We start from the raw sequence: 26,671 nt of genomic DNA on the forward strand, positions 1-26,671 counted from the left end.
TCAGTCAGCCTCAGAGTGTGCCAGGCAATGAGAATCACTGCATCGCCGTGGCTTAAGTGCCAGAAATCAGGACTGATGCCCTCCAGTCACTTTTACTCCTTCGTACCTCTCTCTAATCCGGCACACGTCCTCAGCCACCACTCAAGGTCAATTTCTTTGAGCCACATTACCATCACCATGACTGTGTCCCCTGATTGAACAACAAAGCACGCAGTAAATCACAGAGAAGTGGCAGCTTCTTTCACTACTACAGAAACCCGACATCTCATAACAACATCAAAAAAAGCCATACACTCACTCTCACTCTTCTCACTCACTCACTCACTCACTCATTCAACAGTACCGAAATCTCAAACCACCTCAAAGCCCAGCAAAACGCCTCCCAATTGTCCCTCCAAAACGCCTCCCCAATTTAACACACCCACTAAACACCAATCAGAATCCAGCGGCCGTTTTTCTAATCTCATTTTCACCTCACTTTCCTACAAGCAAACACCTTCAACGTACCCCAGGGGCGTGCATCTACCCAAGTACCAAGGTACCCAGCAACCTACCGCCCAAGAAAAAAAATTCCCAATGCTCTTTTTTCTCTTGGTCAGTGTCTTTTTTTCTCTCTGGTCTATGCTTCCCCTCATAACTTTTTTTTCTCGCACTAGAATCTCCAGGCTCTAGTCTCCTTGTTTATTAGCGCCAATCTCTCTGTGCTCTGATTGATATTTCTTGTCTTACTGAATTTTTGCTGCCATGTGCAAGATCTCTCAACGAGGCACTGTCTGAAACGTGCAGGGTATCTCATCAAGACTTTTAGAGGTTGAGGATGTCGACATGCCAACTCAAAGTACCTCTTGGCTAATACAGAGAACATGGCTCCTCTCTGAACAATAAAGCACTTTCCTAAACGCTCTCGAAACTCATTGTTCATATCGTTCACTCATCTGATAGCCAAGATCTTCGACTCGCCAAAAAAAGAAGAATGTTACACGCTGAACACAAATCCCAACTTCTCCCCGCCACGACACCATTATCTGTCCTACACACAACCCGTGGGAGATACAGCAAAAGAGGCAGCCCGCCATCACCTGATGCCAATGCTTTCCCTTCGTTATCCTTCCTTCTTTTTTTCGCCGAGACAGTTGCCTCTGTGGCTCCGAAAAGCCCGGCCCGTCGTAACACTTTGTTCATGGTGCAATAACAGGGACTCTTGATGCTGACATCAGGTTGACTGTTGCTTATATTCCACGTAACATACAGCGTATTGTACCAAGCTGAAAGGGGGGCAAAAGAAGGACAAATTGGGGAAAATAAGAGAGAAATAAAGTTGAGGTTAATCTCTGATAGATGCAGCCTACTTGAGCAGCAAGTTTCGCCTCAACTATAGGGTAACCTGGACATCTGCCAGACCTCATCCCTAGGCTCCCCAACTTCAAGCCTCTCCGTCTTCAGAGCGTGTACCAAGAATCCCAAGTCAAGCCAAGAACGAGAGTTAGAGGGTCACAGCCCTATGCACTTCTATATATTCGACTGTTTCATTCCCAAACAACCTATTTGTTCCCCCTTCCGCTTCATATAGATCCATTTCTATACCTAACCCTTACAAACAACCTTCACCTTAATTGGCTTCCCCCTCTCGAACCTCCAGGATATCCGGCTCCAAAGCCTTTTCCTCTTCCTCATCATAGTATCCCGCCTGTACCTCTTCCTCAGTCTCATCCATTGTAGCCTCCATCGGCACGCCCTGCTCCTCCTGCAGCTGCTTCATCCTGGTCATGGACATCTCATACACATACTGTCCAATGTGCTCAACGCCCTCCATGGCAACTTCGCCCTCGACGGGCGCCTCCTCTTCCGTGCTCGGGCGCTCGGTAGGCCACAGCTCGCCCGTCACCAGCATCAGCTTGTCCGGTCGCTGCAGCAGCACGTCAAACGCCGGTCGGAGCTCCGGACAGGCTTCAAACACTTCTCGGCGTCCGAGAACGTAGAGTCCCAGCCTCGCTCGAGAAAAGGCCACAGTCATGCGACGGACATCGCGAAGGTAGCCGACGCGCGACGTGCGAGTTAGAGAAAGAATAATGTCTATACAAACATCATTAGTTCGTCGCTCAACCAGATTACACTCACAAGGGCACACTTACAGTCATTTTGCTCCCCCTGGTATTTGTCGACTGTAGCAACAGCCTTGGGAAGACCAAAGATGGGGCTCGATGCACATCGGTGCGCAAGCACATCCTTCACCAGAGCCCTCTGGCCCGCGTACGTCGTCAGTATGCTAATCTTCTCCGCCGGATACCCAAGCAGTCGCATGTACTGGTAGATGGCCACTGCGTATTCGGCCTCGCCCAGGTTCTGGATAAAGTGCGGCGTCGGCTCAGTCTCACCACGGCCCTTGTAGTTGGGAACGTTGATGAACTGGAAGTCGTACTTGAAGCCGGCATTTGCCCGCAAGAACTCAGGGTTGGTCAGGACGTCGGGGAGATTGTCGAGCTTGGGATAACGCCACGCGTACAGCTTGGCAATGGACGGCCGAGCACGGCCTTGCTGATCCAGAGTAACCGTCGGCACGCCCAGCCGAACAAGCCGCGAGAACAACGACTGCTCTAGGTTGGCATAGTGGCGGAACGCCAAGCTCTGAATCACCGGCGAGTTCTGAAAGTGATCACCACACAGCACGACCCGCTGCAATGGCAGCTGGCCGTTGACGGGCTTTTGCATCGCTAGGGGGATAAACGTTTCAATCTCTGTGATTTGCGCTGCCTCCTCCATGACGACGTTGTCGTAGTGGAAGCCAAGTGCGGCAATCTCACCCCTTCTCATGGCCGCATGTGTCGTTGTCATTGCAACAATGCGAGCCTCGTTGGTCAGGAGATAGTTGGCCTTGTCCTTTTCGCGCCGCAAGATCTCAAAGGGCCGGATGTCCGCGAGCTCCGAGAAGATCTTGGAGATGTGGCGGTAACAGCCTTGCGCAATGTCCAAGACTTGGGCACGGTCTGCCTCTGGTGGGAATAGGGGCTGGGGCGCGTCGGAGAAGTAGGCGTGGAAGGGGAAGTTTTGCACAATATCAGATGCGCTAGACGAGTCGGATTCCGCAACCTTGAGGAACTTGGCCCAGGCTGGCTCGACGTAGGCAACGTTGAAGTAGCCTGCAGTCTCGGCCGAGTTCTCGTGCGCGCCGGGAGCCCCCAAGCTTGCTGCGAGCTTCTTCACCTCAAACAAGAACCTGTCGCGGTTGTCCAGAAACGACTCGACGCGGCCGTACTTGCTGAAGCTCCCTTCCATGTCTAACTCTTCCTCGCCATGGCCAAGTCGCAGCAAGTGCCTCTCGTCGATGTCGAGGGCAACAATCTTGGCAAACAGCTGGTTGAGGGCCTGGTTGCTATGGGCGATGAGCAAGGTCTTTTGGTCGGGGAAGTTGTGATAGATATTGTTGATGATTTGTGTGGCAACGTCCGTCTTGCCTGTGCCGGGGGGTCCGACGATTACAGTCAGCCCAAGCTGAGTTCCAGACATGATGGCCTCGACCTGAGCGGGGGTGAATCGCACAGTATTCTGCTTCGGTGCGTCGATGGGGTAGGGCCCGTTGTTGGGAGGCTTGTAGGTAGAGACCTTGAAGGCCTCTACTTCTGAGAGCAGCGCCGGCTCTGCGTCGCGCCGCCGCTTCTTGGATGGCTTCCCGCCGCGGGGCTCCTCCACCTTGTCGACAGCTTCTAGCACATATGGCGGCCCAAAGCTGCCCGTGACATCGTCGTCAGGCTCGACCGTCTTTCCAGGTAAGCTTTCGACGAGATGCTGCCAGCCGAGGAAGGTGTCCCTGTAATCGATGGTCTTGAGCCTGTTGGGCAGGTTCTTGTAATGTGCGCCGGCCGGATCACCGTAGCCTAGAAACACTTCATGGAGCCATGTTGGTAGAGGCATTTCCGACAGGACAAGCGTCCGAATGGCATCCAAAACAGGCTTGAAGTTGTTTTCCCGCTTGTTTCGTCTCAGGAGCAGGTTAATGCCTGCATAGACATCGGGCTTGCCGGCAGCTGCCTGTTCAGCATCCTGGGCATAGGATGCCGAGTCAAGCTTCAGCTGGATGCGCCGCTGCTTCTGATCGAGACGCTCGGCCTTTTCCCTGGCGTGGCGGCCTCTATCGTCTGTGACCTGGAGCACTTCGGCAGTCCGTACCACCAGCACACCGGCCTTCTCAGCGTCTGATTGGGGTTGGCTGCTTCCATTTGCAGCTGCTTGGCCAGAGGCAGGGGGCTGAACCGCCAGCAAAAAGACGACGTCGCCCGGCCGAAGTGTGTCCCACTCTCTGCGCACGTTGTCTCCCAATCTTCGAGCGTCGAAAGACACCTCCGCCCGGACCATCGATGGCTTATCATCTCCGACGAGAGCTGGGACGACTTCCAGTATCGTTGGCTTAGAAATTGGCATAGCCATCTTGGAGAAGCCTGCGAAATGGGTCTCACCAGGCCGCCTGTTTTCTGGTCGAAGACGACGCATCGCGGCCTCGATATCCTTGCGGATACCGTAGAAGGATTCGCAGCGATATAGTACGAGTGCCCTCCAGAGGAAATCGCCGACCGAGAGGTACTGCAGATTGAGCTTTGGGAGAGCCAGGGGACGTGAGCCGTCGTACGAATCCGCACGCTGAAAGTTGTCATCAAACAATGAGTCTTCCGTTGGGACGATGCTTATCCTCTGGGCCGTCTCTTGGAACGTCTTCTTCCGCTCAAAGGTCGTTAGAAGGAACTCGATGAGGAACTTGCGATCGATGGTGAGGGTCAAGCCTTCGGGATACGAAGACCTGAGATCCAAAAGGTTCACAAGGTTCAACAGCTCGTCATCGGTAAGGGGCTCGAGGTGTGAGATCAGCTCTTCTCGCTTGTCAATGGAGCCGTAGTTTGACAGAGCCAGAATGGTGAGCTTGTCCTTGAAATGCTTCAGAGCAATTCGTTGAAGCTTGCCCAGCAGGCTGCAATGCCGATCAAAGGCCTCTGTCCGACTCAGCTGTATACCGCTCTGGTCATCGATGGCAAAAAATGTGTAGTGAGAGAGAAGTGCATGGAGATCACGCAGCAGAGCGCTTCCGGCATCGTTATATAGCGGCGACAGCCTCATTAAAGGGGTGAGATGTAAATCTTGGACCAAGGCGTTGACGTAGCGCCTCGTTGGCAGCTGGCTTTGCAAGTCACATATGAACTCTGTGAATCGTTCACAGTAGAGAAGCGTTTGGTCTATAGCCATGGTTAGTATGACAGCAGTGGCTCTTGAATCCGCTTGTGACGTACCTGATTTGCTCTCGTCGTATAGCTGATTGACAAAGTCCAGAATCAGGGTATAGAGCCATGACCGCTCGAACCGTAGCCGTGCCTTGGTGGCTTCGTCCGCGGCGTCGTATCGCTTCTGGGCCGCCCTCCAAGCCTTCCTCAGGTGCGGCGTAGAGTCAAGATAGGCTTCCTGACGTTTCTCGGTGGAGAGGTTGTGCCAAATACCGATCGATACCAGAGGAGCGCATTCCTTTCTGACAATGCTGCAGTCGAGGCTCTGAAAGGCGTGGATGAGGAAGCAGAGGAGGTGTGTTCGAAGGGTCGTCGACAGCGTTCGATCGAGCGTCATGGAAAGGATGCGGCGGAACAGGGACGAGAAGTCGTCGGGCCTCTCCTCGAAGATTTCTATCAACAGCCCCGTTAGATACAGCTCTAAGTGGGATCCGTACAGACCAACTTACTCCATGTCTCGAGGTGCTCTCGCCTCTTGACGTTGCATATCAACGCCAGTATCAGGACATGATAGTTGGATGCCTGCTCGGAGTATCCAGGCCACAGATAGCTATACCGCGGTGTCAGAGAAGAAATTTCAGCACTGAGACGTTCAAAAGCCATACCTCTCCAGCGTCTGCAAGCTCTCCAGCAGTAGCAGCAGCTTATATGAGAAACCATCCTGCTCCAGCACATCCCAGATGCCCTGCTTGACGACATCGTTCTTGACCTTGACCTTTGCCGTCTTCTTGCTGGGCTTGAGCCAATGCTGCCGCGCGAGCTGCACAAACGGATGCTCCTGCTCCTCCACCTCCGCCGGGGTCGGACGGCCGTCTGTCGTGTCTTTTGGCGGCTCGCGTGCAGCTGCAGCTCGTCCAGCAGCGCCTCTGGTTCGTTTCGCGTTTGGCATTGCGAGACTGTCGCGTTCACAAGCGGGAAGGGAATCGGCGCGCTGATGGTCGACAGACGCTTCAGGAGGAGCTCATGCGTGAGCTGGAGCTGGGCGGAATCTCGAGGCGGGCCAGACGAGGTCGTAAACAGAGGATCAGCCAAGCTGTGTCCACGCCTGGCAGCGGACATGGAATTACTGCCGGTCCCTGTGCACAAAATTTCAGCCTTGCGCAATGCGGGCCCGCTGCACTGTAGCGGCACAAGTATCTCGACGCGGCCAGTACCTGTGGGTCAGTGTAGCGGTAGCGGTAGCTTGTTGTACCTGCAGTGAGTCGGAACAAGATGGGCCATACATGGGCCTCAGCCTTCTGACCTCGAATCTCGTCTTTGAGCTACCTATTCGCGACGACTTTCTTCTTGCATCACCTCTGCTGCATGACGATTTTCCAGCTCAGCAACGCGCTCGAACTCCTTACGCTGCCTCTGCCGAGCCTGTTTATGCCCATTAAATAACACGCCATCTCGATTAATCTCGCCTGACACCTCGTCGCAAATATCCTTCCGGAGCTTCAAGCCGACCCGTGTCGAGCTTCGTCGCGGCTTGACGTGGATCTCGTCCGCCTTGCGCGGTTGTCGCCATCATGCCGGCCCTTGACATCGAGAACCCCGGTGTCCCAGCCGTGAGCGAGTTCGAAACTCTGCTCACGGAGCTCCTCGACGAGGCCTCGGCGGCAAAGCAAACGACCACCATCGAGCCGGCCCTTGTGAAATCCGACTTTGTCAACATCCACGATCGAGTGGCCGCTTCGCTCGCCAAGAGTGCGGACGCAGAGAGCAATGCCTCCTCCGAGTCTCTCAGATCCCGGCAGTTCGCGCTGGTGGAAACAGCGGCGCGCGATTTCTTCAGCAAGCTCATCGTAAGCCGAGAGACAACCTTTGCCCGCCTTAGACGTCCAGCACTAATCCCATGAAGGCGACGACGTCAATTGATAGCCCGGAGTTTGTCAAGATGTGGAACCTGCTGGATATCCTCTCGATCCTGTCCGACGACGGCCAGTGCGACCCTGCCCTCCTGTTCTGGCTGGTGGAAGAGCTTCTCGACAGCCAGACGGTAGCGGGTTGCCGCATAATATTCGACTTTCTCGAATCGCGCCGAGAGCGCATCACGGCCAAGCACTTCAAGCAGAAGAATCTCGTCATCCTTCGAAGCTGCAATGAGCTGCTGCGGAGGCTCTCGCGTGCAGAGGACACGGCCTTTTGCGGAAGGGTGTTCATCTTCATGTTCCAGAGCTTCCCGTTAGGAGACAGAAGCTCAGTCAATCTTCGAGGAGAATACCACGTCGAGAACATCACCAACTATGAAAGATTGGACGACGACAGCAAAATGGAAATCGACACCCAGACGGACACACCAAAGGAGCAGGGCGATGCCAAGGCTGCTACAAAGAACGGCGCTCAGGATACAAGCAAAGCTCTTGACCCTGACACGCTCTACCCCATGTTCTGGTCCTTGCAGGAGAGCTTCAGCCAGCCGCTGAAACTCTTTGACACTGGTCACTTCACAAAGTTCAAGAGCAGCTTGGAAGCCACCATCACGGCGTTTCAAGCCATCCACGACGATAGCATATCCTCTTCGAAATCGATGGAAAATCTTAAGAGAACGTTGAAGCGAAAGAGAGACGACGACGGGACCGAGACGCTTCCGGAGGCGTTTAACCCCAAATACCTTACCAGCAAAGACTTGTTCCAGCTCGAGGCAAGTATCGCGATGTCATATCTATCATAGCTTCATCAACTAACGAGAGAACGACCGATTTAGATTAGCGATCTTTCCTTCCGAAGACACGTTCTTGTGCAGGCTCTCATCATCACCGATTTCCTCTTGTCTCTATCAAAGGAAGAACGGGAGAAGCGAACCAACATTAACATATCCAACAAGTCGGTCATCTACCCCGATCAACTCAGCGAGGAAAACGTAAGGCCTTAACATACCTCCGGACCCCCCCCCCCCTATTTCTGCTCTTGCGCTGACATTTCGTTCCATAGACAAAATGGGCCACAGACATGAAGAAAGTGATATCAGACTACCTCAAGCAGGGCAGCGACGGGCCGTACTTTTTTCGCATGGTAGAAACAGTGCTGGCTAGGGACAAGAACTGGGTCTTTTGGAAGATGGCCAGTTGTCCGCCCATCAAGCGCGACCCCGTCTCGGCCGAGAGCTTCGTCGAGGCCAAGGAGGCGGCGCAAAAGATGGCAACCAGCAAGCGCCTGCGGCCGAACCCGCTCAACGCCGTGCCGCTCGACTTCCTCACCAACGGGGACGACGAGGGCGAGGCGATGGAGCAGCTGAAAGATCCCGAGCGCCACCAGCTGCCCGAGCTGGAGGTGTTCAAGAGCAAGATTGCCGACGACGACTTTGAGATTGACATGCCGACCAACGCCCAGACCAAGGCTACGGCGGTGGCGGCCAAGGCGAGCAAGTCGTGGAGGGCGCTGCGCATAGCGTCGCGCTTCAAGCTGGCGTCTTTCGACAAGATTGACGACCCCAAGAACATCAGCATCATCTTTGAAGACGAGCCCGAAGGGAATGGCGACGACGACGAAGCCGGTGCCGAACCCACAGCTAGCGACGAAGACATGCCCAGCAATCGCGACCCCATCATCTTAGCCTCAACAGCCTCAGAAATCACAACGTCTGCGCTGAGGGAGAGGCTCATGAGCGAGCACAAGGGCGTCTTTGGGTCCGTTGTGCGACACGCCGTGCGCGAGCCACAAGGCGACGACGAAGTCAACGGCAAGACGTTCCACTTTGTGAAAGCGCAGGAGTTCAATCAGCTGCGAGACGGCGACCGGTTGATTGAGTACGGGACTCGCGACGGGGTGGACTATGGGACGAGCAGCAAGGCTGTCGAGGCTGTTGTCGAGGCGGGCAAAGTCCCCATCATCGAGCTTGACGTCGAGGTATGTTTTCCCTGTTTATATAACCAACCAACTAACCAACCCCCCCCCCCCCCCCCTTCTCCCCCCTCTTTGGAATTCACCCTCGCAACACTCATTATGTGACTCCTTGGTCAATCTCTCATGTGTATCCCATGCAATTCACTCATTCACTACCTCCCTTCATTGTATCAAAATCATCTTTGCTAACAAAGTTACTCAAAAAAAGGCCGCCCAATTCGCCAAGGACATGGACTTTTCCGCACGCTACATCCTCATCAAATCACCTTCTTCTTCTTCCTCCTCCTCGGAAGAAGGACAACCCGACGAGTCCAAAACAAAAGAGCTCTTTGACACAGTCATTGTTTACGAAGATGACGTCGAAAAGACGGCTTCGCGAATCGCAGAGTATATATACGCCAAGGCGGAGGAGACCAACGGCGACGACGCAAACATGGCTGATGCACCGGCCGTCGACGGTGATGGCGATGGCGATGGCGGAACCGAGTCTTGACGCGGGCGAGGGAGATTGGAAAGAGTTGTGGGATGGGGAGAGGGGGCAGAGAGACAGGGCCCGGGGGTGTTCATTTGTAAGATATGGTCTTCATCTTCAGGGGCTGGAATCGCATTTACACAGAGGATTCTTTTTTTTATAATGACTGCATAGGTAGTTCAACAAGTGCGACGGAAAGCGGGTATAAGCACCCCCAAGGAGTCAAGATAGGATACCAATTCTTCATCATCAGGTCCCATTCTTCATCACGACAAGGATGCATGCAGCACACTGGATCATGAGTGTCGAGAGTGGAATGGGCGCTTTGCGATTCAATGAAACAATCTAGCTAAATACACAAAGTCCAAGTGGTGACAGAGCCCAGTACAGAAAGATGCATGTGTAAAACGACAACAGAGCCATTCGTATATGAATCCCCGAGTTCTCTTGTCAATTTCTTGACAACAGATAGCTGCTAAGCCTCCTTTGCCTTGTACATATTCGCAATCTGGAAAGAATGAGAGGAGAAGCAAATGAGCACCTAGTAGACGACCCGAGACGGCCGTGTCATATGGATCAAACAAAGAAGACGGTTTTACTCGTCCTCCTCCGAGGATTCCTCCTCGTCGGCCTCCTTAAGCCAGTTGATGAACGGCTCGGCGGCCTTGCGGACCTTGCGAGAAGTCGACACGTCGACGTACTTCTTGCTGGCCTTGGAGCCCCAGGGAATGACCACCTCCTCACTGACGAGGTCGTGGTGGTAGTACAGCTGCAGGACCTTGACGACCTGCTGGAACATCTCAGGGTTCTCCTTGCCAAGGCTGCCAATCAGGCGCTCGGTGCCGCCAAGGAGGGCCTTTTCATGCTTCTCCGAAGTGACAAACTGTAAGGAGCGTTAGTCAGCTGTTTTTACCTCATTCTATAGGAATATACTGCTTACCTGCTTGAGCATGCTGGCTCGCTTGGGAATCTGAGCAACAATGTTCTTGTCGAAAATGGTCTGCACCAGAACCAGGACGGATCGGTGCTTGGACTCGATGCCGAGCTCCTTGGCCTTGACGTAGATGTTGATGGAGTCCACATTGTCAATGCCGCCCTTTTCCTCGGCCTGCTGGTTGATCCAGTTGCCAAACTCGTCGTAGACGGTGTTGCCACCGCCCTCGCCGTCCTCATCCTCGTCGTCGCCACCAATGTTGAGCTTCTGCTTGAGCTCGTCGGGCAGCTGAGCCTGGCGGGCCTTGACGGCCTCGGCGCTCATGTCGACAGCCCATTCGTCTTCCTTGACCTCGACGTCGTTCTTGCTGGCGGCAGTGATTGCCTCGGCCTGCATCTTCTGGAACTCGTCATCGCTGACGTCGCCGTTCTCGGCGGCCTCGTTGGAGCCATTCTCGGAGCCGTCTTCGCCGCTGCCTTGGCCGTTCTCCTTGGCAGCCTGGCCGTTCTGCTTGGCCTTCTTGGCGGCACGGCGCTCAGCCTTGTCCTTCTTGCCCTTCTTGGGCTGGTTCTTGAGGATGAACCCGCTCAGCTTCAGGCGGAGATCAACGTCGGTGCGCTGACCGCAAGCCTTGCAGTCGAGCACGATGTGATCGTCCTTGATGACGACGTCGGTCTCAGGGTTCTTGCACTTCTTGCAGAGCACAAACTTGTTGATGAAGCCATCGAGATGGTCCTGCAGCTTGGCGGCATCGTGGGCGCCGTTGATGATCCAACGGTCGTCCTTGGGGTCAATGTTGGTCTGAGCACCGAGCTCGAAACCAAAGTACTTGATGACATAGGAGCCAGGACGGGCAAGAGACTGGGCGACGCTGGGCAGGTTGACGACAACAGTCTTGATGCCGTTGCCTTTGCCTTCAATCTTGGTCTGGATGCGTTCCATCTTGTAGCGATAGAAGGCATCGCTGACATCGCGGCGAACGTTGACGAGAGCCATGATGACGGTTGTAGATTATAAGAGGCTGTGAAGAATTGTCTGTGAAGGTTTGGAATTGACGAGGCGAAGATGGTCTCTGCTTAGTGTCTAGGACGACGATATCGGCATCAAGAGGCTCGAGACGCGAGACGGAGATGATGACGATTGTTCAAATTGACGCCGGATAGAGCGGACGGACGGGTCGAGGACGAAGAGGAAGCTGGAAATCTCAACAGTGATGCGTACTGGACATGTGGCGGGCCGGACAGATTCGCGACTGCAGTGGGATAGGCATGAACTCGGAACTCGAGGGCAACAGGCTAGGATCAACCGTCGGATCTGATATCGGGACTGCTAGGTTTCCGCGGTATGCGAAATAGCTGCAGCGTGAGGAATCGTCTGGATACGGTGGCGGAATCGTGCTGATACATAAACAACAATGTACCGGCGACTGGGCTGCTAAGTGGGCAGAGTGCTGGGAGGGACAGTCGAGAAGATTGACCAGGAAGTAGAGGAGGAGATGAAGTTGTCGGCAGAAGGCCTGTTGCGGTTGGTGTTCGATGTCTTTGTGTGGTGGTTGTTGTTGATGCTTAGAAGCAAAACGAGTAGAGGAAAAGGTGCGCTGCGACCGGCAAAACAGTCAGCAGGCCTGATATATGGCGGTTTTACGCGGGCAAGACGAAGTTGCTCGGAGATTCTGACAGATGCAATCTCTGACGGGATCGATGCTGAGAAGACGTCGAGTTGTGTTTGGGTGAGGGGAAGAGGGAAGAGGAAGAAGAGATTGTGAACAAGTGCTGCGGATTTTTGAACCGGGCAGGGAAATCCAACAAGTGGGGACTCGGAGTTGTCAGCAAAGGCGGGTGAAGAGGTTTTTTTTTTTCCTCAAGGGTTTTTCCTATTTTTTTCCCTTCTGGTGATTCGGGGGCAAAAAAAGCGCTGGAGACTGGCGGCTTTAGTGGAGGTGATTTGGGCAAAAGCCCGCGGGAACGTACCGGACAATGACAGGTCTCGGGGCGGGTGCCCGCTAACGCAGCCGCTGGCACCAGGGCGTCGCCTGCGTCTTCAGCGCATTGATGCGGTGCTCCAGCGCTATGGCGGCAAGTACAGGTACATGGCTCCATTGGACACTTGACGCGGCTCTCCAGTCGAACTGCCCAAGCAAGAGTGGATACGGATAGATCCAACGGGTTAGGTTCGCTTTGCAGAAGTGCGTGCGTCGGATCAAGTTCGGATAGCGGCAGTGCGAGCGTCTCTCGCCACGAGGACTCGGCGTGTGCCCGAATCCGCTGCTGGGACTGGGCGAGGATGGAGACAACTTCAAGTTGCTGCAGGCGAGCTGCCAGTATCCGTCCAACTCCGAGGCTTCAGGACAGCTGTTGCATAAGGTAAGGTGTGCTAGCAGCTACTAGTACCTCTTCTTTTGCTTCTTCACCCTGACGCCGCCGGTTACGAGTACGAGATGCCATCATGTTCAAGCCCTACATTAGTAGGCGCACATTTCACTCAACATAAGCGAATAAGGTATTATCCAAGTCTGCTCGGCTGAGATGACTGACTGGGGACAAACATCACGCCACCAATCCACAGGGGAAAAAAAAAAAAAAGAGACAAAACAGAGATGCAGTTGGCATTGTTCTTTCTCCTGCTGCTCGGGGTTTGAAAGGCCGGACCTCGGGCTTAAGGGCTTGTGCTATTAGATACCTAGTAGTGCCCAGACGCATGCAGATCAAAGGAAGCTGCTGGCCAACGACATTGTTTTGGTCGACTAAAAGAGCCAAGCACTGATGCCCCGATATTGCCGGGACAGCTGGTGGTTCGCGTCGGGCACCTGCAGGAGGCTGTGGTTCCTCGAAGATGCGGGAGTGCATTAGCAGTTGCGTTGGTCTGTTTGTTTGTCTGTCCTGGGGGCTCGTGATGATGCCTTTCGGGCTCTTTGTGCCACCCTTTCGTACATGTATCCTATGGCACGGAATACCTACGTAACGCCAATTCGCCTTGCGCAAACTGACGCGTCTCTACTCTATATCTCGTCGTCTCGGTTGTCATCTTCTTCGAGAGCGTGGAAACGCAAAAGGCACGTTTGCCCCAATGGTCGTGCCGAGATGAGCTGGTCCGACATGGCCATGGCCTCCTCCCTCATGGACTCGTGCGGCGTCGTGCTGTACCTGGAATACACATCCCGCAGCAACGTCTTCATCTCAAGGAGAGCCAAGCTGAGATCGCACCGTCAGTGAGCCATTATGATACCAGAATAGAGGCCAAAGTAAAAGAAAAAAGAAAACTCACTGCTTCCCAACGCAGCCTCTTCCTCCGTTGGAAAACGCAAACTGGAGCCTCCTCCGGTCCGCGTCTCCCTGCGGTTCCAGCCAGCGGTCCGGATTGAACCTGTCGCCATCGGGGAATATCGCGCTGTTGAGGCGATGCACCGAATACGCTTGACAGCTGACAATCGTCTTCTCCGGCAGCCAGAAGCCGTCAATGGAGCGGCCACCCTGGGGGACGTAGCGCGGCAGCGACATTGGGATCGGCGGGAAGCACCGCAGACCCTCGTTGACAACGGCATCCAGATACGGAAGCCGGTCAAAGGGCGTCTCCCGGTTCGCGCGCAGCTCGTCGGCCAGTTTTCGCTGGAACGCGAGCGAGCGAGGCTGGGATAGCTCCCACATGAGGAAGCAGAGCCCGTCGCCCGTGGTGTCGATACCCGCGGCCATGTGGTCCAGGCATTCTGCCGCCTTGTCGATGTAGTCGAGGTCGCCCGTCTTCTCGTCAAAGCGGCTCATGAGGGTGAAGGGCGCCGTGCCGCTCAGCTGGCTGGTTTCCAGGACATAGTCGTCGGCCAGGGGGGTTTCACGAGGCTTTGCGAACAGATAAAGCACCTTGGAGAAGAGACGGTGCAGAGTAGGGGCGTAGTGCGAGATGAGGCGATCTGTGAACACGTCAGAATAAGCGTCCAGTTGAACGTGAAAAGGGCTTTGACTTGCTCTGCAGGCTATCGTCTGCTGCCACCTGGTGCATCATCTCTTCATCCTCCTTCTTGTCGATGCAATCTGTGCCATAGGGATGGAACAGGTGGTGCGTGATGCAGTCGCAGGCATATGCGTGTAAGGCTGGCACAGTCAGTGTCTGTCTACATGTAACTCTCAAAATCCCAGTGAACAAACCCATCTAGAAGAAACAAAATGTCAGTGAAGCGCTCAGGGGTGCCTTGATATGAAGCTTTCCTGACTTACAAAGATGTCTGACACGCCTCCTGGAGAAGAAACGCATCGCCGGACAAACTTGGAGGAGCGCTCTTGGACCCCTGCGACGGATGCACTCTTCATGATGTTGCTATTGGCATAACGATCGGCCAGGATCCTTTTCCTCTTGGCGTGCTGGACCATGTTAGATGAAGCCGAAGATTAAAACGAAGCGGCATTACATACGTCTGCCTTGTTCAGTGTTGTAAACATGGTCCTGATAACGAACGTCAATCGGACATTTCGACAATATCCATGGCATGGGGACTAAGTGGCAGCGACTTTACCTTCTCCCGTAAATCTTAAAGAGGTCGTAGAATTCCGTCTTGTCGTAGCCGCTGCCTCCGGAGCAGTAAATCTCCTTCAAGGCCTCCCAGGATGTGAACGAGACCTCATTCGGGGCGATGCGGACCACGGGGCCATATTGCTGGTGCAGCTGGTGGATGTAGACTGTTCTCAGAGCCTTGATCTCTTTCCACTTGAGAACCAAGGAAGTGTATTTGGAGACTGCTGGGCCTGGAATCTTGCTCAAGGGTGATCTGAGGCGTTGGATCAAGAAGACGGCAAGTAGGAGGGCTGCTGCCCATATCAGGACGATGGGAGAGAGCAGCAGCATGATGGCCTACGAGAGCTTCACCTGAGAGACGGACAACTGCATATATGCCTTGGGTAGCTTCGAAGACTCATCAAACCCGTCAAAAGGGACACAAAGATAGGTAATAAAGGACGGTATGAATCAGGCCTTATCATCAATGGCGATGATGCCGTTTGAGTTTAGTGCCACACTTGCATGCCCTCACCAAAGCCTCCGTAAACGGCGTCAATTCATACATTGATAGCCGGCCATCGACAAACCCCGCTAGAACCGGGCTTCTTTTCCCCACGAAACCCCGCAAAAGCAGCCAGAGCTCGTCAAACCAGGAGCTCAGGATATGCAATCGGGCGGGTGATGGACTTTGCCATTAAAGGACATTGTCGTGAGAGTAATGACACTCTTGTTTCAACTTCCGCTGGTGGTTTAGACGGTATTCTCATGGTGTATTTTGTCGCAGAGATGGAGTTGTTTCCGGACATGGAGTTGAAGGGTTGGGGAAACTGAGATCCGTGAGTGAAATCTTCTTACCGAACAGTTATCGTGATCGTGCCGCATGAGGGTGGCTGAGGTTTCGATAATACCACGTGAAGTCAGACAAAAGATATGGTAATACTACATGCATGTACCTACCTTGCATGTGCCTTGGCTGCAAACAGCAGTTGTACAAGTCATGCCGCTATCCACATGATTCATCAATGAAAGAAGAATCAAGTCTTGGACTGAATTGATTGGGCTTACCCTGCTTTGGCCATCGTATCAAAGCAACAAAGGATTATACTAGCTGCACCGGACCAGCTGCTGTATTCAGAAGACCTCACCTGCATGATCTGCAGCACAGCCGGACCGTCGACAGGCCTCAACGGCCGTATCCCATTTTATCAGTTCTTGAGCTTGCGGATATGTACTATCTGCAGATTTCAAACTGAGAATCTGCAGGTGCAGATAGAGTGCCGATGATGGCTGTGTTTGGCTGTTGCTATTCTAAGGCACATTTACTAGGTACCAAGCTGGCCGTGCATGCATTGGCTCTGCAGGGAACGTGCAGGAGGTTGATGTTGCTGCATGCATGAGAAGAACAGGTTTCTGCAAGATTGGGCTCGTCTTGGGGAGTCGAGATGAGAGCAGTTGAGGCCTGGTCAATGAGGCCTTGGAGGTAATAGTAATAATACTAGCATGACTGGAGAATTTGCAGCAGGAGGCATCAACTCGTCTAGGTCCAGGGTACGTACGTAACAATGGCGGTGGATGGAACCGTCAACCGGGTCCGGATTAATCCATGTTTGGCCGAGCATCTGGGTACGAGTACGGAGTAGTATGTTCATGGATCAATAAACCCTGTTGCAGTTGGCAGGACCCTCTTGAGCTCAGTCTCACCTCCTGCTACCTACTATACCTACCTACTTGTACGGTCTTTAAGCAGTTGGAGGCAAATCGCAGCAGCCCGACGATGATACGAGCAAGTCGGTCTCATGCTCCCGTTCAGCCGAGGTAAATCTCAAGTGCTTATGTCCAGCTGCCAGGTCCCGTACTGATAACGCAATAACTACTAGGTAGCTACCAATCTCCAGCCAGTATGGAGAACCGCAGCTGATGGCCCAGGACAAGACAAATGTACAGACAGACAGACAGACAGACAGACAGACAGACAGACAGACAGACAGACAGACAGACAGACAGACAGACAGACAGACAGACAGACATCCATAGAGACACGACATGGATCCAGGGACCCAGGGATCAGGCCCCAGTTGATGTTCTAATTATAGCCCGCGCGAGTCCTGGAGCCACTGATCCAGACAACCCACATGCCATGCTGGAGGAACCAGGAGTTACCCCACCCGGGCAGGGTTCGTGAGCTCTTTGTCTGCCCGTTGCGGCTCGCTGAGGTGGATGCTGGATGGGGGGACGAGAGAGAACAGCCAGTTGTCGTTGGTCTCGGGTCCCAGGCAGCCTCCTGGGGATGCCATAGCGGGCATCTTGGCCTGTAAGTACATGTAATAGCCTGTCTATACCGTACAGAGGTAGGTATTACTGCGTGCGTGTGAGGAGGGTAGGTACATCAATGTCAGCTCAGCACCAGGCAGAAGGGCAGCGAGAGAAAAAGAGGCGAATATTATGGTCGAGACTAGCCAAGCTCACTCAGCCTTACGAGCAGCCTTCTGGCTCTGTGCCGACTCGAGATGCCTTCAAGTCCACGTCTGTTCCGGGGCTGAACTCGGATGCTCGGACCTGACAGTTGGCGCTTCTCTCGTCTCTTCAACTGTGTTTCCCTCCCGCCCTCTCATCACGCTGCTGCTCCTCAGCTTGGACCTTTGTACATCGACTATCAACCGACTAGCAGGGCCCGGACCACAGCCTGTCTGGTCAACTTGTCAAATCACTCACAGCGCTACGCTCGCTGACAAGGCACCGTCTGCATCTCGTGTCGCGCGCCACCCCGGCTGACCAGCGCCTTTGAAGAGCGGGCGGGTATTGGTCACGAAAGAGCCCTCTGCAAAAGAGCGACGAACGGTAAAACCTACTACTACTACATACAGTCTGCTGTGCTTGTGTTGCCGCCCCTCTCGACAGATTCTCTTTGGACACAGCCTTATCCCCTGGACGCGCATCACTCGCCCATCTCCTCAGCTCTCTCCCGCCGTGCTGCTTCCTGCTGTGTACCTCCTCGGCGGCGCCCAGCGTGCGCGGGACATGCCGTGGACGAGTCGGAGTCCTGCAACACAGCCTCACTCCCCGCCGCCCTCTGCCGTCTAAGCCCAGGGGACCGGACAAGGGACCGACAAAGAAGGACCAGACCATCGACAAAGCAGAGCCAGGCAAAGCAAAGCAAACCGAAGAAAGAGGGAGGGGGACAAATCAAAGACAGTCCACCCGTGCATCGTCAAACACAGCTCGACGCAATCACTAGTGCTGGAACCCGACCCTTTGACAGCAGCAGGACTGACCCCTCCCCCCTTCTTTGTCACGCCTAAGCCGCATAGGCGAGGCCAGCTCATCATCAGATCACCGGCCTGGCGCCAAAAATAAAACCTGCGCAACAGCAGCCAGCGTTCTGTCCGCCGTCGAGGATGCCCAGCTTCGGTCGCCTGGGCAAGCACAGCAACCGTTCGCAGCACGCGGTTGCAGAGGCGTCGCTACAACAGCAGCAACAGCAGCAGCAGCAACAGCAACAGCAACAACCGCCCGGAGCGCCGCCGCCGCCGTCGTCTTCGTCGACTACAAGAACACCCGCACCGACGGCTGAGGCAGCTTTGCAGGACGCGACCCCTCAGTCAGCCTTGCCGCCGCCGAGTGCCCTCAGCTCCAGCGAGTCGTTTGCCATCGCGTCGCAGCTCCAGCAGCAGCAGCTCCAGCAGCAATTGCAACAGCAGCAGCAGCAGCAACTCCAGCAGCAGCAGCTCCAGCAACAGCAACAGCAACCCGCAGCTGGTCCTGGGCCGCCTCTCCTGTATCACTCGGGCTCGTCCGGCGTCGGCCCCTCGCCTGTGCCTGGAGTGCAGAACCCCGCTGCTGGGCCAGTTTCAGCGCCCGCGTTTGATAGCCACCAGCAGCAGCTCCAGCACCAGCAGCTACAGCACCAGCACCAGCACCAGCTAGGCCAGCTGCCTCAGCCCCAGCTTCAGCTCCAGCATCAACATCAACAGATCCAGCAACCACCACCACCACAACAGCAACAGCAGCAACAACAACAGCAACAACCGCCGCCTCAGCAGCAGAACAAGCTGCAAAAGCAACCTCCGCCGCCGCCGCAGCAGCAGCAACAGCAACAGCAACAGCAACACCAGCAGCAGCCCGGCGACTTTGCTGACCCCCCCGCCGCCCCTCGCCAGAGCCAGAGCCAGCGCTACAGCGCCTCGCTCCACCACCTCTTCAACGGCTCGCAGACGTCACTCCACGACCTCGTCGGCTACCACCAGGGCCAGGCCGCTCCGCCCGCCTCAGCCGCCGCATCCCAGACGTCTGCCACGCCCGAGAAGCGATCGGCCCGCAAGATCATCAAGGGCATCTTCTCCGGCCGCAGCCACGACGGTCACCGTGACCAGCAGACCCCCGCCTCTGCCTCGTCCCAGTCGTACGACAACACCGTAGGGCTCGCCCGCCGGCCGTCCAAGCGCATCAGCAACAGCAACCCGCCCAACGTCAAGACGGGCCTGTCGCCGAACCCCGACCGCGATTGGCACACGCCCAGCTCGTCGGTCCACCAGACATCGCCGCTGCAAGGAGTGGGCGAGGCTGACGAGTACGGCTACACGGAGCACGACCAGCATCAGCACCAGCACCAGCATCAACATCAACAGCACGATCCCTACCAGCAGCACAACCAGTATCAGCAGCACCAGCAGGACCCCCGGCTCTCCGTGTCCGTGCCGCCCATCAACACCATCCGCGACGCAGCCGCCCCCGACGACATCACATCGCCCTACGACGACGCCTACCACCAGCCGCTGCCTCCCCCGCCATCTCAGCTGCAGCCCCAGTCCGCTCACGCCCAGGTGCTTGCATCCCAGGAGTCCCTGCAGCAGCAGCTACAGCTTCATCAGCAACAGCAGCACCAGTTTGAACTGCAGCTACAGCAACAACAACAGCAGCAGCCGCAGCTTCGGTACGACCCGCAGCAAGTCGGCTACGATCAGCAGGGCCTCCATCAGCAGCAGCAGCAGCAGCAGCAGCAGCAACAACTCCCGCCACCACCCCAGCAGTATTACACCGCTAGCTCACCGCAAGATCAGTATCATCAGGCGACAGATCCGCGCATCGTCACCACGCATCTGGGCCAACAGCAGCTGCATCAGCAGCAGAACCCGGAAACCGTATCCCAGCTGTCACGCGAATCCCCTATTCCCGACGCCGATCAGCGATCACTGAACCAGCAGCTGGAACAGCAACCGTCGCCTGCCATTCACTACTCGGTGCCGGCTCAGGAGTCTGTCTCGAGCATCAATCTACCGCCCGTCCAGCCCTCGAACCAGCAGCAACAGCAGCTCTCTCAATCTACCATGGCACCACCACCTGGAGGAGGAGGCGCTCCTACGAACCGTCGACAAGCGGACGCTGACAAGGCCCTTCCCGGCGCACCCCCAGGATTCCGCATCACTCACACCAACTCGAACATGGGCCAGCCCGGCCAGCAGCCTGCCGGAGGCGCAGGCTCTGGTGCTGCCGCTGCCGGCAATGCTGGCAGCGCGGGTGCTCCTCCGCGGTATGAAGCAGCGAGTAGCGATCAGGGGCGGAATAGTCCTCAGCCCTCGACGCACGAGCGCGACAATGCCGAGTCGGAAAAGGCGTTTAAGGAACTGCGTTTGTCTCCCAGTCACACCCTCTCTTGGGCACCTAGCTTTGCATGTCGTATGCTAACGTGCCGTCCATAGTCACAAAGTACAAAAATGTAAAGCGCCTCTACTTTGATGGCAAGTCGCAGATCGAACAGCTCAACGGCCAAGTCGAGCATCTGCAGAATGCCGTCGCCAACCAGCGCATGTCTCAGTCGCGGACTGCGCTCGACGACAACGAGTACGTCAACAGGTTCAACAGACTCAACGGCGCCATCAACAACCTGTCGTTCAACATCCGCAAAGACTGGCGACGCCTGCCCCAGTGGCTCGAGAAGTTTGTCAGCCCAGACGCCCTCAAGACGGGCAAGCAGGAGATGACGGCGGTGGGCAGAGCCGTCATCACCAAGTGGGTGGTGGACGAGATCTTCAACAAGGTGTTCCACCCCGATCTGGAGGCCGGCTTCAGCGCACAGCTCAAGGAGATTGAGCTGCACATCCGCGGCAATGCGTATACGATGCACAGCCAGGAGGAGTTTGACGCGCTGACGACCAAGGTTGTCAACTGGCGAATGGCGACGCTGGACGGACTGCAGCACAAGCTCAACTCGACGACATCGGCGGACAACCGCGCGTCGCTCATCACCAAGATGACGACCAACCTGGCGGCCCACCTGTACCAGTTCCTCATTGAGCCGCCGCCGGCCGGAGTGGAAGGCAGCACGTCGATGATTGTGGAGCTGGCCGTGGGCATCGCCGCCAACCTGCCGCGAGAGAGTCGAGATGTGACCATTATGTATCCGCTACCGGGCGACGTGCTGCAGGCGGCTTTCATGGAGGTCGAAAAGGGCGGCCTTCCGTCTCTGGACGGCCAGAAAGAGGGAGAGGCCAAACCGGATGCCGAAGCAGACAAGGACAAGAATGGCAGCAGCGGAGACTCCAGCAAGGCTGGTGGGTCATCTCAGTCCCCGTCTCTTCAGATCTCAACACTTGCTAATACGTTTGTTCCAGGAATTTCCAAAGATGGTAGCCGAATACGATTTGCAGGGTTTGTAGCGGTCGAAGTAAGAGGGCGGCAGGTGTTGATGAAGGCGCCGGTATGGACACTGTAGAGGAGATGATTTCGACAAGCAACGCTTCATGACAATGAGGACGCAATGGCCCCTTTCCCCCTTTTTCTTTCTTTTACCTTTCTTCTACGGAGGCTGGCACCATGGCGCGAACGCATATGCATCTCATATCAGCGGTTGAGCATTCGCCAGGTTCATTTTAATGCACATTTCTTGCGGATTTACGTTGGAATATCGGGGTTGGAGAGGTTTCTGATCGCCTTTTGCCTTTATCTATATATAGCGAACAGCACCTGGCTGGACGAGAGATGAGGGATGACAGCATGATGGCATGATGGCAACGATGAAAGCGAGGCTGGGATGATGTGTGGTAGACTTGGGGACGTCTGGGAAAGGAGTAGAAGGGCGGTTGGAGAGGGTATTAGAGTATATGATGAGAGATGACTGCCATTTCTGTTGAAGGAAGCTTGTGATGTGTAAGGTCGAGACCCCTGAAGGCTTGGAGATGTTGCTTGACTGAAGCTGGTGCAGCTCGATTTCTCTATCAAGTATGGCCGTGGTTGGAGTTTAGGATGATCAAATCAGCCTTGCGGAGTACGGGGTTACATGGGCCAGAACCATCATGCCCCAGGACAAAAGATCTGGTGCGAAAAAAAAGAAGAAAAAGGGGGAGAAAAGAGTCATTGGATCCGCGTGGCAATGCAGGATTCCAATCTTATTCCTGGCCGAGGCTGTCGAGAGGTTGAGTCACACCTGTCCAGCTCCCTATTTTCTTGGCCGCAGGCATGATGTGGAAAAACTGAGCCCCTCTGCGCCACTGCAGGCACAGGCACTATGTAGCTCTACTTGTCGGCCTGGTAGTATTACTAACGCTGACTGAGTCATACTGCAGGGGATTTTGTGTCCAGCTTTGGTATTACAAGTGACATCTATGGGTTGCTGCGGTTATGGCTGCATGGGGTGTGAGATGGAGCTTGTGACTCTTTTTTTGTGTTTTGCCTTGTCTGATTGCTGGATGTTCTGTTGATGGGTTGATTGGGTCCTTGTTGCTTTCCAATGAATGGAGGATTCATGGAGGCTGTTATCTCAGATAGATCGTGCAGTTGAGGCCTGGTTCAGCCGAGCTTCAGTGGTTCCAGGGGTCTTCTTAGTGGGCTCACTGCGCTGAAGAGTCATCAACTCCCGTCTCTGAGCTGGGGCGGATCGAAGTACATCTACATCTAAATTCGTACCATTGTACCCACGCAGGAGACCTGAGAGAGGCAAAGACAAAACGACCAGGCGACTTATAAAGAGGCCGAAAATTCTATCTGATAAATCCGGCAGAAAAAAAAAAATCCACACCACCTCCGACCTTCTACCTACCTACCAGCAGCATCTACCCTGACCTTGAACCTCACAAACGACTTTTTCATCTTTTCCTTGCATCGACAGGGAAACAGCCGCTTTCTTGTTGATCTCCCCGAATACCGACACCATTCTACAGGTTCAGGACTCTGTTGTTGATTTGACTACGGGCATCATGGCTGTTCGCGCTCAGTTTGAGAATTCCAACGAGTATGTTTTGTCTTTTTTCCCTTGCCTGTCTGTGGCTTTGAGGTGGGGGAGGGGGGAGGGGAAGGAAGATTGGCGTGATGTGATGCGATGAAGGCAATGGGATGTGGCTGAAGGATCTTGTGTGCTTTCGACCGGAATGCCTCGAATGGAGAGATGGATTGAACTTTGTCTTGCTGCTGCGAATTTAAGAGACGGAGTTGCTGACTGGTCCGCAGGGTTGGCGTCTTCTCGACGTTGACAAACTCATACGCCCTGGTGGCTCTCGGCGCCAGCGAGAACTTTTACAGGTAAAGGCAAACCTCAAACTCCCTCTCTTGCGCCGGCAAACAGCACTCTCTAACGTTGATTCCGCAGCGTCTTCGAGGCCGAGCTGCAGGACGTCATCCCCATTGTGCGCACGACAATCGCGGGCACGCGCATCATCGGGCGGCTGACGGCCGGCAACCGTAAGGGCCTGCTGGTGCCGACGACGACGTCGGACCAGGAGCTGCAGCACCTGCGCAACTCGCTGCCCGACTCGGTGCGCATCCAGCGCATCGAGGAGCGCCTGTCGGCGCTGGGCAACGTCATTGCGACCAACGACCACATTGCGCTGGTGCACCCGGACCTGGAGCGCGAGACGGAGGAGATCATTGCCGACGTGCTGGGCGTCGAGGTCTTCCGCCAGACCGTCGCCGACAACGTCCTCGTCGGCAGCTACATGAGCCTGTCCAACCAGGGCGGGCTGGTGCACCCCAAGACGAGCATCCAGGACCAGGACGAGCTGTCGAGCCTGCTGCAGATCCCGCTGGTGGCGGGCAGCGTCAACCGCGGGAGCAACGTCGTCGGCGCGGGCATGGTGGTGAACGACTGGATGGCCGTCACGGGGCTGGATACCACGTCGACGGAGCTGAGCGTCATCGAGAGCGTCTTCCGGCTGGGCGAGGGCCAGGGACCGAGCAACATTAACACGACGATGAAGGACACCATGGTGGAGAGTTTCTACTGAGCTGTCTTTTTGTCTTTGCTCTCACTTTCGTCGTCGTTGTTACTTGTTTGTTTGTTTTGTTCTTGGGGACTGGGCATTTGTTACGTGATTGCTTGAAGGAAATGAAACCGACACAGGCACGGTGTTGATGGGATTCCCGATTTCGTTTCGTTTCGTTGCTCTCTTTCGCGCAAAAGAAACCAAACTCTCCAGGTGGTTCTCACTTGGGGATTTGTGTGCGCGAGAGGTGGGCTGCTTCTGCTGGTCATGCATGGGAGGCGTTTTGTGTGCTTTGGCTTCTTTACCATTTACTCTTGATTCCATACTCTTCTTTTTTTTTTCTACACCTGATGCTGGATCTGGGAGATTCATCACAGACAGAAAAGATAGATGCCTGCTTGATCAATAGACGAGACTGGCTGATTCTTGTGTAAACTTGCGTATGACTACCACTTGGTGATGCCTCAAACTACCTACATAGAACAAGTTCACCGCCATTTTCAGATCTCAGCATCATGTTTTTGCAGAGCTATCTGAGACATCTGTCATAATGTTACTTCTTTCCGATTCCCTCACCTGGAGTCTCGATTTTTTGATATCAAAACGCTTTCTGACGCAAAGCTCGGTGCCCCTCATCCAGCTCCCCTTACCGCCTGCCCCTTTCGGCACTAATTGCTTGCAGGCAACTTTTTTTTGCACCTTTTTGTTTTGGCTGCCCCTCCATATCTAAGCCCATATACTAGTATTGACATTTTGATAGCAATCCGTATACTATAGTCCAGCACATTGTAGACGCGGCCATTCATACCTACAACTTCCCTTGTCTCACAAACTCTTTCTGACTGCTCCTTGTTAGCAAAGTATCCCATTGGGAAATATTTCCAAAAAAGAGTACAGAATGTCTTCGAGTAAACCAGCTCATCTCGATCCCTCCGAGCTCGGCACAAAAGAATAGCAAGTTCCTCCCCCCCTTCCCCTTCCACTCTTCCTCATCAACCCATCCTCCAATCTTACCTTACAACCTTACCCAGAGTGAATTCACACAACAGAGAGACACAAAACAGCTAACATGATTATCAATCTCTCTTTTGCAAATGATATAGCTGGGACAAGCTCTACGCAACCGAACTCACAAACCACGCCGCCAACCCCTCCGACACAGGCACAAACTGGTTCGACGACTCCAACGCCGAAGGCCGCATCGTTGCCTTTCTCGGCGGCCTCCTTGACGAAGACGACGACGATGAACAGCGCCGTGAGATCCTAGCCGGAAGAAAAAAAGAGCTCACGCAGGGTGATGCAGCGATTCTGGATCTTGGGTGCGGCAATGGAGAGCTGCTGTTTGCCCTGAGGGACGATGGCTGGGAGGGCACGATGCTGGGCGTGGATTACAGTGCGCAGAGCGTTGAGTTGGCGAGGAGGATTGATGCTACGAGGGACGCCGTCGATGCTGAAGAAGACGGAGAAGGAGAAGAAGCCGACTCCGAAGAGCCACAAAAGAAGAAACAACAACAACAACAAGAAGACGAGAAGGAAGAGGAGAAAAAGAAAAGAATCCCGCCAGTCAACTTCCTCGAATGGAACCTCCTCACCGGCCCTCTCTCCCCCACCGATCCCGCCTCCCCCCTACACTACGCGCCATCCTCCTCCGAAAAACCCCTCTTCGACATTGTTCTCGACAAGGGCACCTTTGACGCAATCAGCCTCTCCGCAACGTCCTCCCCCACCGAAACCCATCCGTGCGAAATCTATCGCCAGAGGCTCCTGCAGCTGCTCAACCCCCATGGCGGCATCTTCTTGGTCACGAGCTGCAATTGGACGGAGAAGGAGCTGAGGGGCTGGTTTGAGGATGAGCGGGATGGCGAGCTGACGGTTGTGGGACGGGTTGAGTATCCGACGTTTACGTTTGGTGGGATGAAGGGGCAGACGATTAGTACCTTGTGCTTTAGGAGGGGCTGAGTGACGTGCGGATTATTTGGGGTGGGCTGAGATGATGGGAAGGGGGGGGTTGGATTTGATACCATTTGGATAGCGGTAGAGATAAGATGGGGAAAAGATGTCTCGTTTGGAACGAGGTGTGTGTGCATAGAGGTATATCTAGATCCGCGGATCGAGTGGTGGCTGGCAGGACATACTTCAAGACACCTGACCCCTTTCAAGCCGAACAAACACAAGAACCATGATGATCAGGTAACCTTGAAAAGAAACATGGCTTAAACATTGAACCAAAGAGGCAGATTGCTTCTCAACACTACACTGCACCCCCCTAGTCTACACGTATGCTTCCCACCTGTATGCTCGCTTCCTTACCCATCCTCTACCTATTACCATCAACTCATTGTTGTCCTTTTCCCTTGCTCCTCTCTCACCCCCGTCTATCCATCCTAGTCATGTGTAGCTTTGTATATATTGTTGTGTCCCTTGAGTCGGTCGAGTTTTGGCATCAAACCTCTCACCACTGTCCAAGGAAAGACAAAAGTCTCAAAAAGAAAACGAC

At 54.7% G+C, this 26,671-nt stretch overlaps 7 protein-coding genes across 7 annotated transcripts; 4 read left to right on the plus strand and 3 right to left on the minus strand.

Moving 5' to 3' along the window:
- Positions 1-1,558: 1,558 nt before the first annotated feature.
- Positions 1,559-6,153, minus strand: TRIREDRAFT_119848 (uncharacterized protein; the record flags this gene model as incomplete). The annotated part of the gene is made up of 5 exons (XM_006961763.1): positions 1,559-2,073; positions 2,133-5,219; positions 5,274-5,684; positions 5,714-5,814; positions 5,870-6,153. 5 exons carry the CDS (start codon positions 6,151-6,153, stop codon positions 1,610-1,612), a joined length of 4,347 nt encoding a protein of 1,448 aa, XP_006961825.1. The 3' UTR covers positions 1,559-1,609.
- A 622-nt stretch (positions 6,154-6,775) lies between these two features.
- Positions 6,776-9,585, plus strand: TRIREDRAFT_54408 (uncharacterized protein; the record flags this gene model as incomplete). Its single annotated transcript, XM_006961306.1, has 5 exons — positions 6,776-7,051; positions 7,108-7,904; positions 7,959-8,109; positions 8,181-9,095; positions 9,301-9,585. 5 exons carry the CDS (start codon positions 6,776-6,778, stop codon positions 9,583-9,585), a joined length of 2,424 nt encoding a protein of 807 aa, XP_006961368.1.
- Positions 9,586-9,906: 321 nt separating this feature from the next.
- TRIREDRAFT_71410 (uncharacterized protein) lies at positions 9,907-12,061 on the minus strand. Its single transcript, XM_006961764.1, has 3 exons — positions 11,029-12,061; positions 10,507-10,962; positions 9,907-10,449 (listed from the first exon to the last, which is right to left on the minus strand). The coding sequence occupies exons 1-3, from the start codon at positions 11,492-11,494 to the stop codon at positions 10,160-10,162; spliced, it is 1,212 nt and encodes a 403-aa protein (XP_006961826.1). The 5' UTR covers positions 11,495-12,061; the 3' UTR covers positions 9,907-10,159.
- A 1,435-nt stretch (positions 12,062-13,496) lies between these two features.
- TRIREDRAFT_54166 (uncharacterized protein) lies at positions 13,497-15,331 on the minus strand (the record flags this gene model as incomplete). The annotated part of the gene is made up of 5 exons (XM_006961765.1): positions 13,497-13,689; positions 13,763-14,402; positions 14,703-14,850; positions 14,902-14,932; positions 15,003-15,331. The coding sequence occupies 5 exons, from the start codon at positions 15,329-15,331 to the stop codon at positions 13,497-13,499; spliced, it is 1,341 nt and encodes a 446-aa protein (XP_006961827.1).
- A 2,850-nt stretch (positions 15,332-18,181) lies between these two features.
- TRIREDRAFT_119850 (uncharacterized protein) lies at positions 18,182-21,962 on the plus strand (the record flags this gene model as incomplete). The annotated part of the gene is made up of 3 exons (XM_006961307.1): positions 18,182-20,608; positions 20,680-21,531; positions 21,934-21,962. The coding sequence occupies exons 1-3, from the start codon at positions 18,379-18,381 to the stop codon at positions 21,960-21,962; spliced, it is 3,111 nt and encodes a 1,036-aa protein (XP_006961369.1). The 5' UTR covers positions 18,182-18,378.
- Positions 21,963-23,012: 1,050 nt separating this feature from the next.
- TRIREDRAFT_74252 (translation initiation factor 6) lies at positions 23,013-24,195 on the plus strand (the record flags this gene model as incomplete). The annotated part of the gene is made up of 3 exons (XM_006961308.1): positions 23,013-23,207; positions 23,423-23,494; positions 23,562-24,195. Exons 1-3 carry the CDS (start codon positions 23,173-23,175, stop codon positions 24,193-24,195), a joined length of 741 nt encoding a protein of 246 aa, XP_006961370.1. The 5' UTR covers positions 23,013-23,172.
- Positions 24,196-25,278: 1,083 nt separating this feature from the next.
- Positions 25,279-26,133, plus strand: TRIREDRAFT_53080 (uncharacterized protein; the record flags this gene model as incomplete). Its single annotated transcript, XM_006961309.1, has 2 exons — positions 25,279-25,617; positions 25,723-26,133. Coding segments are annotated over 2 exons (750 nt in total), but the record flags the coding sequence as incomplete, so codon positions are not given.
- Between the last annotated feature and the right edge of the window lie 538 nt (positions 26,134-26,671).

Source organism: Trichoderma reesei (genome assembly GCF_000167675.1).
Source record: "Trichoderma reesei QM6a unplaced genomic scaffold TRIREscaffold_1, whole genome shotgun sequence".
Taxonomy (NCBI): Eukaryota; Fungi; Ascomycota; class Sordariomycetes; order Hypocreales; family Hypocreaceae; genus Trichoderma; species Trichoderma reesei.

Coding starts and splice junctions, on each gene's coding strand:
- TRIREDRAFT_71410 (XM_006961764.1), bottom strand. CDS start 11,494: ATGGCTCTCGTCAACGTTCGCCGCGATGTCAGCGATGCCTTCTATCGC. Junction 10,963..11,028: donor GAAGGACAAGGCTGAGCGCC/GTGCCGCCAAGA, acceptor GCAGCGGCGAAG/ACGGCTCCGAGAATGGCTCC. Junction 10,450..10,506: donor GCGAGCCAGCATGCTCAAGC/AGGTAAGCAGTA, acceptor AACGCTCCTTAC/AGTTTGTCACTTCGGAGAAG.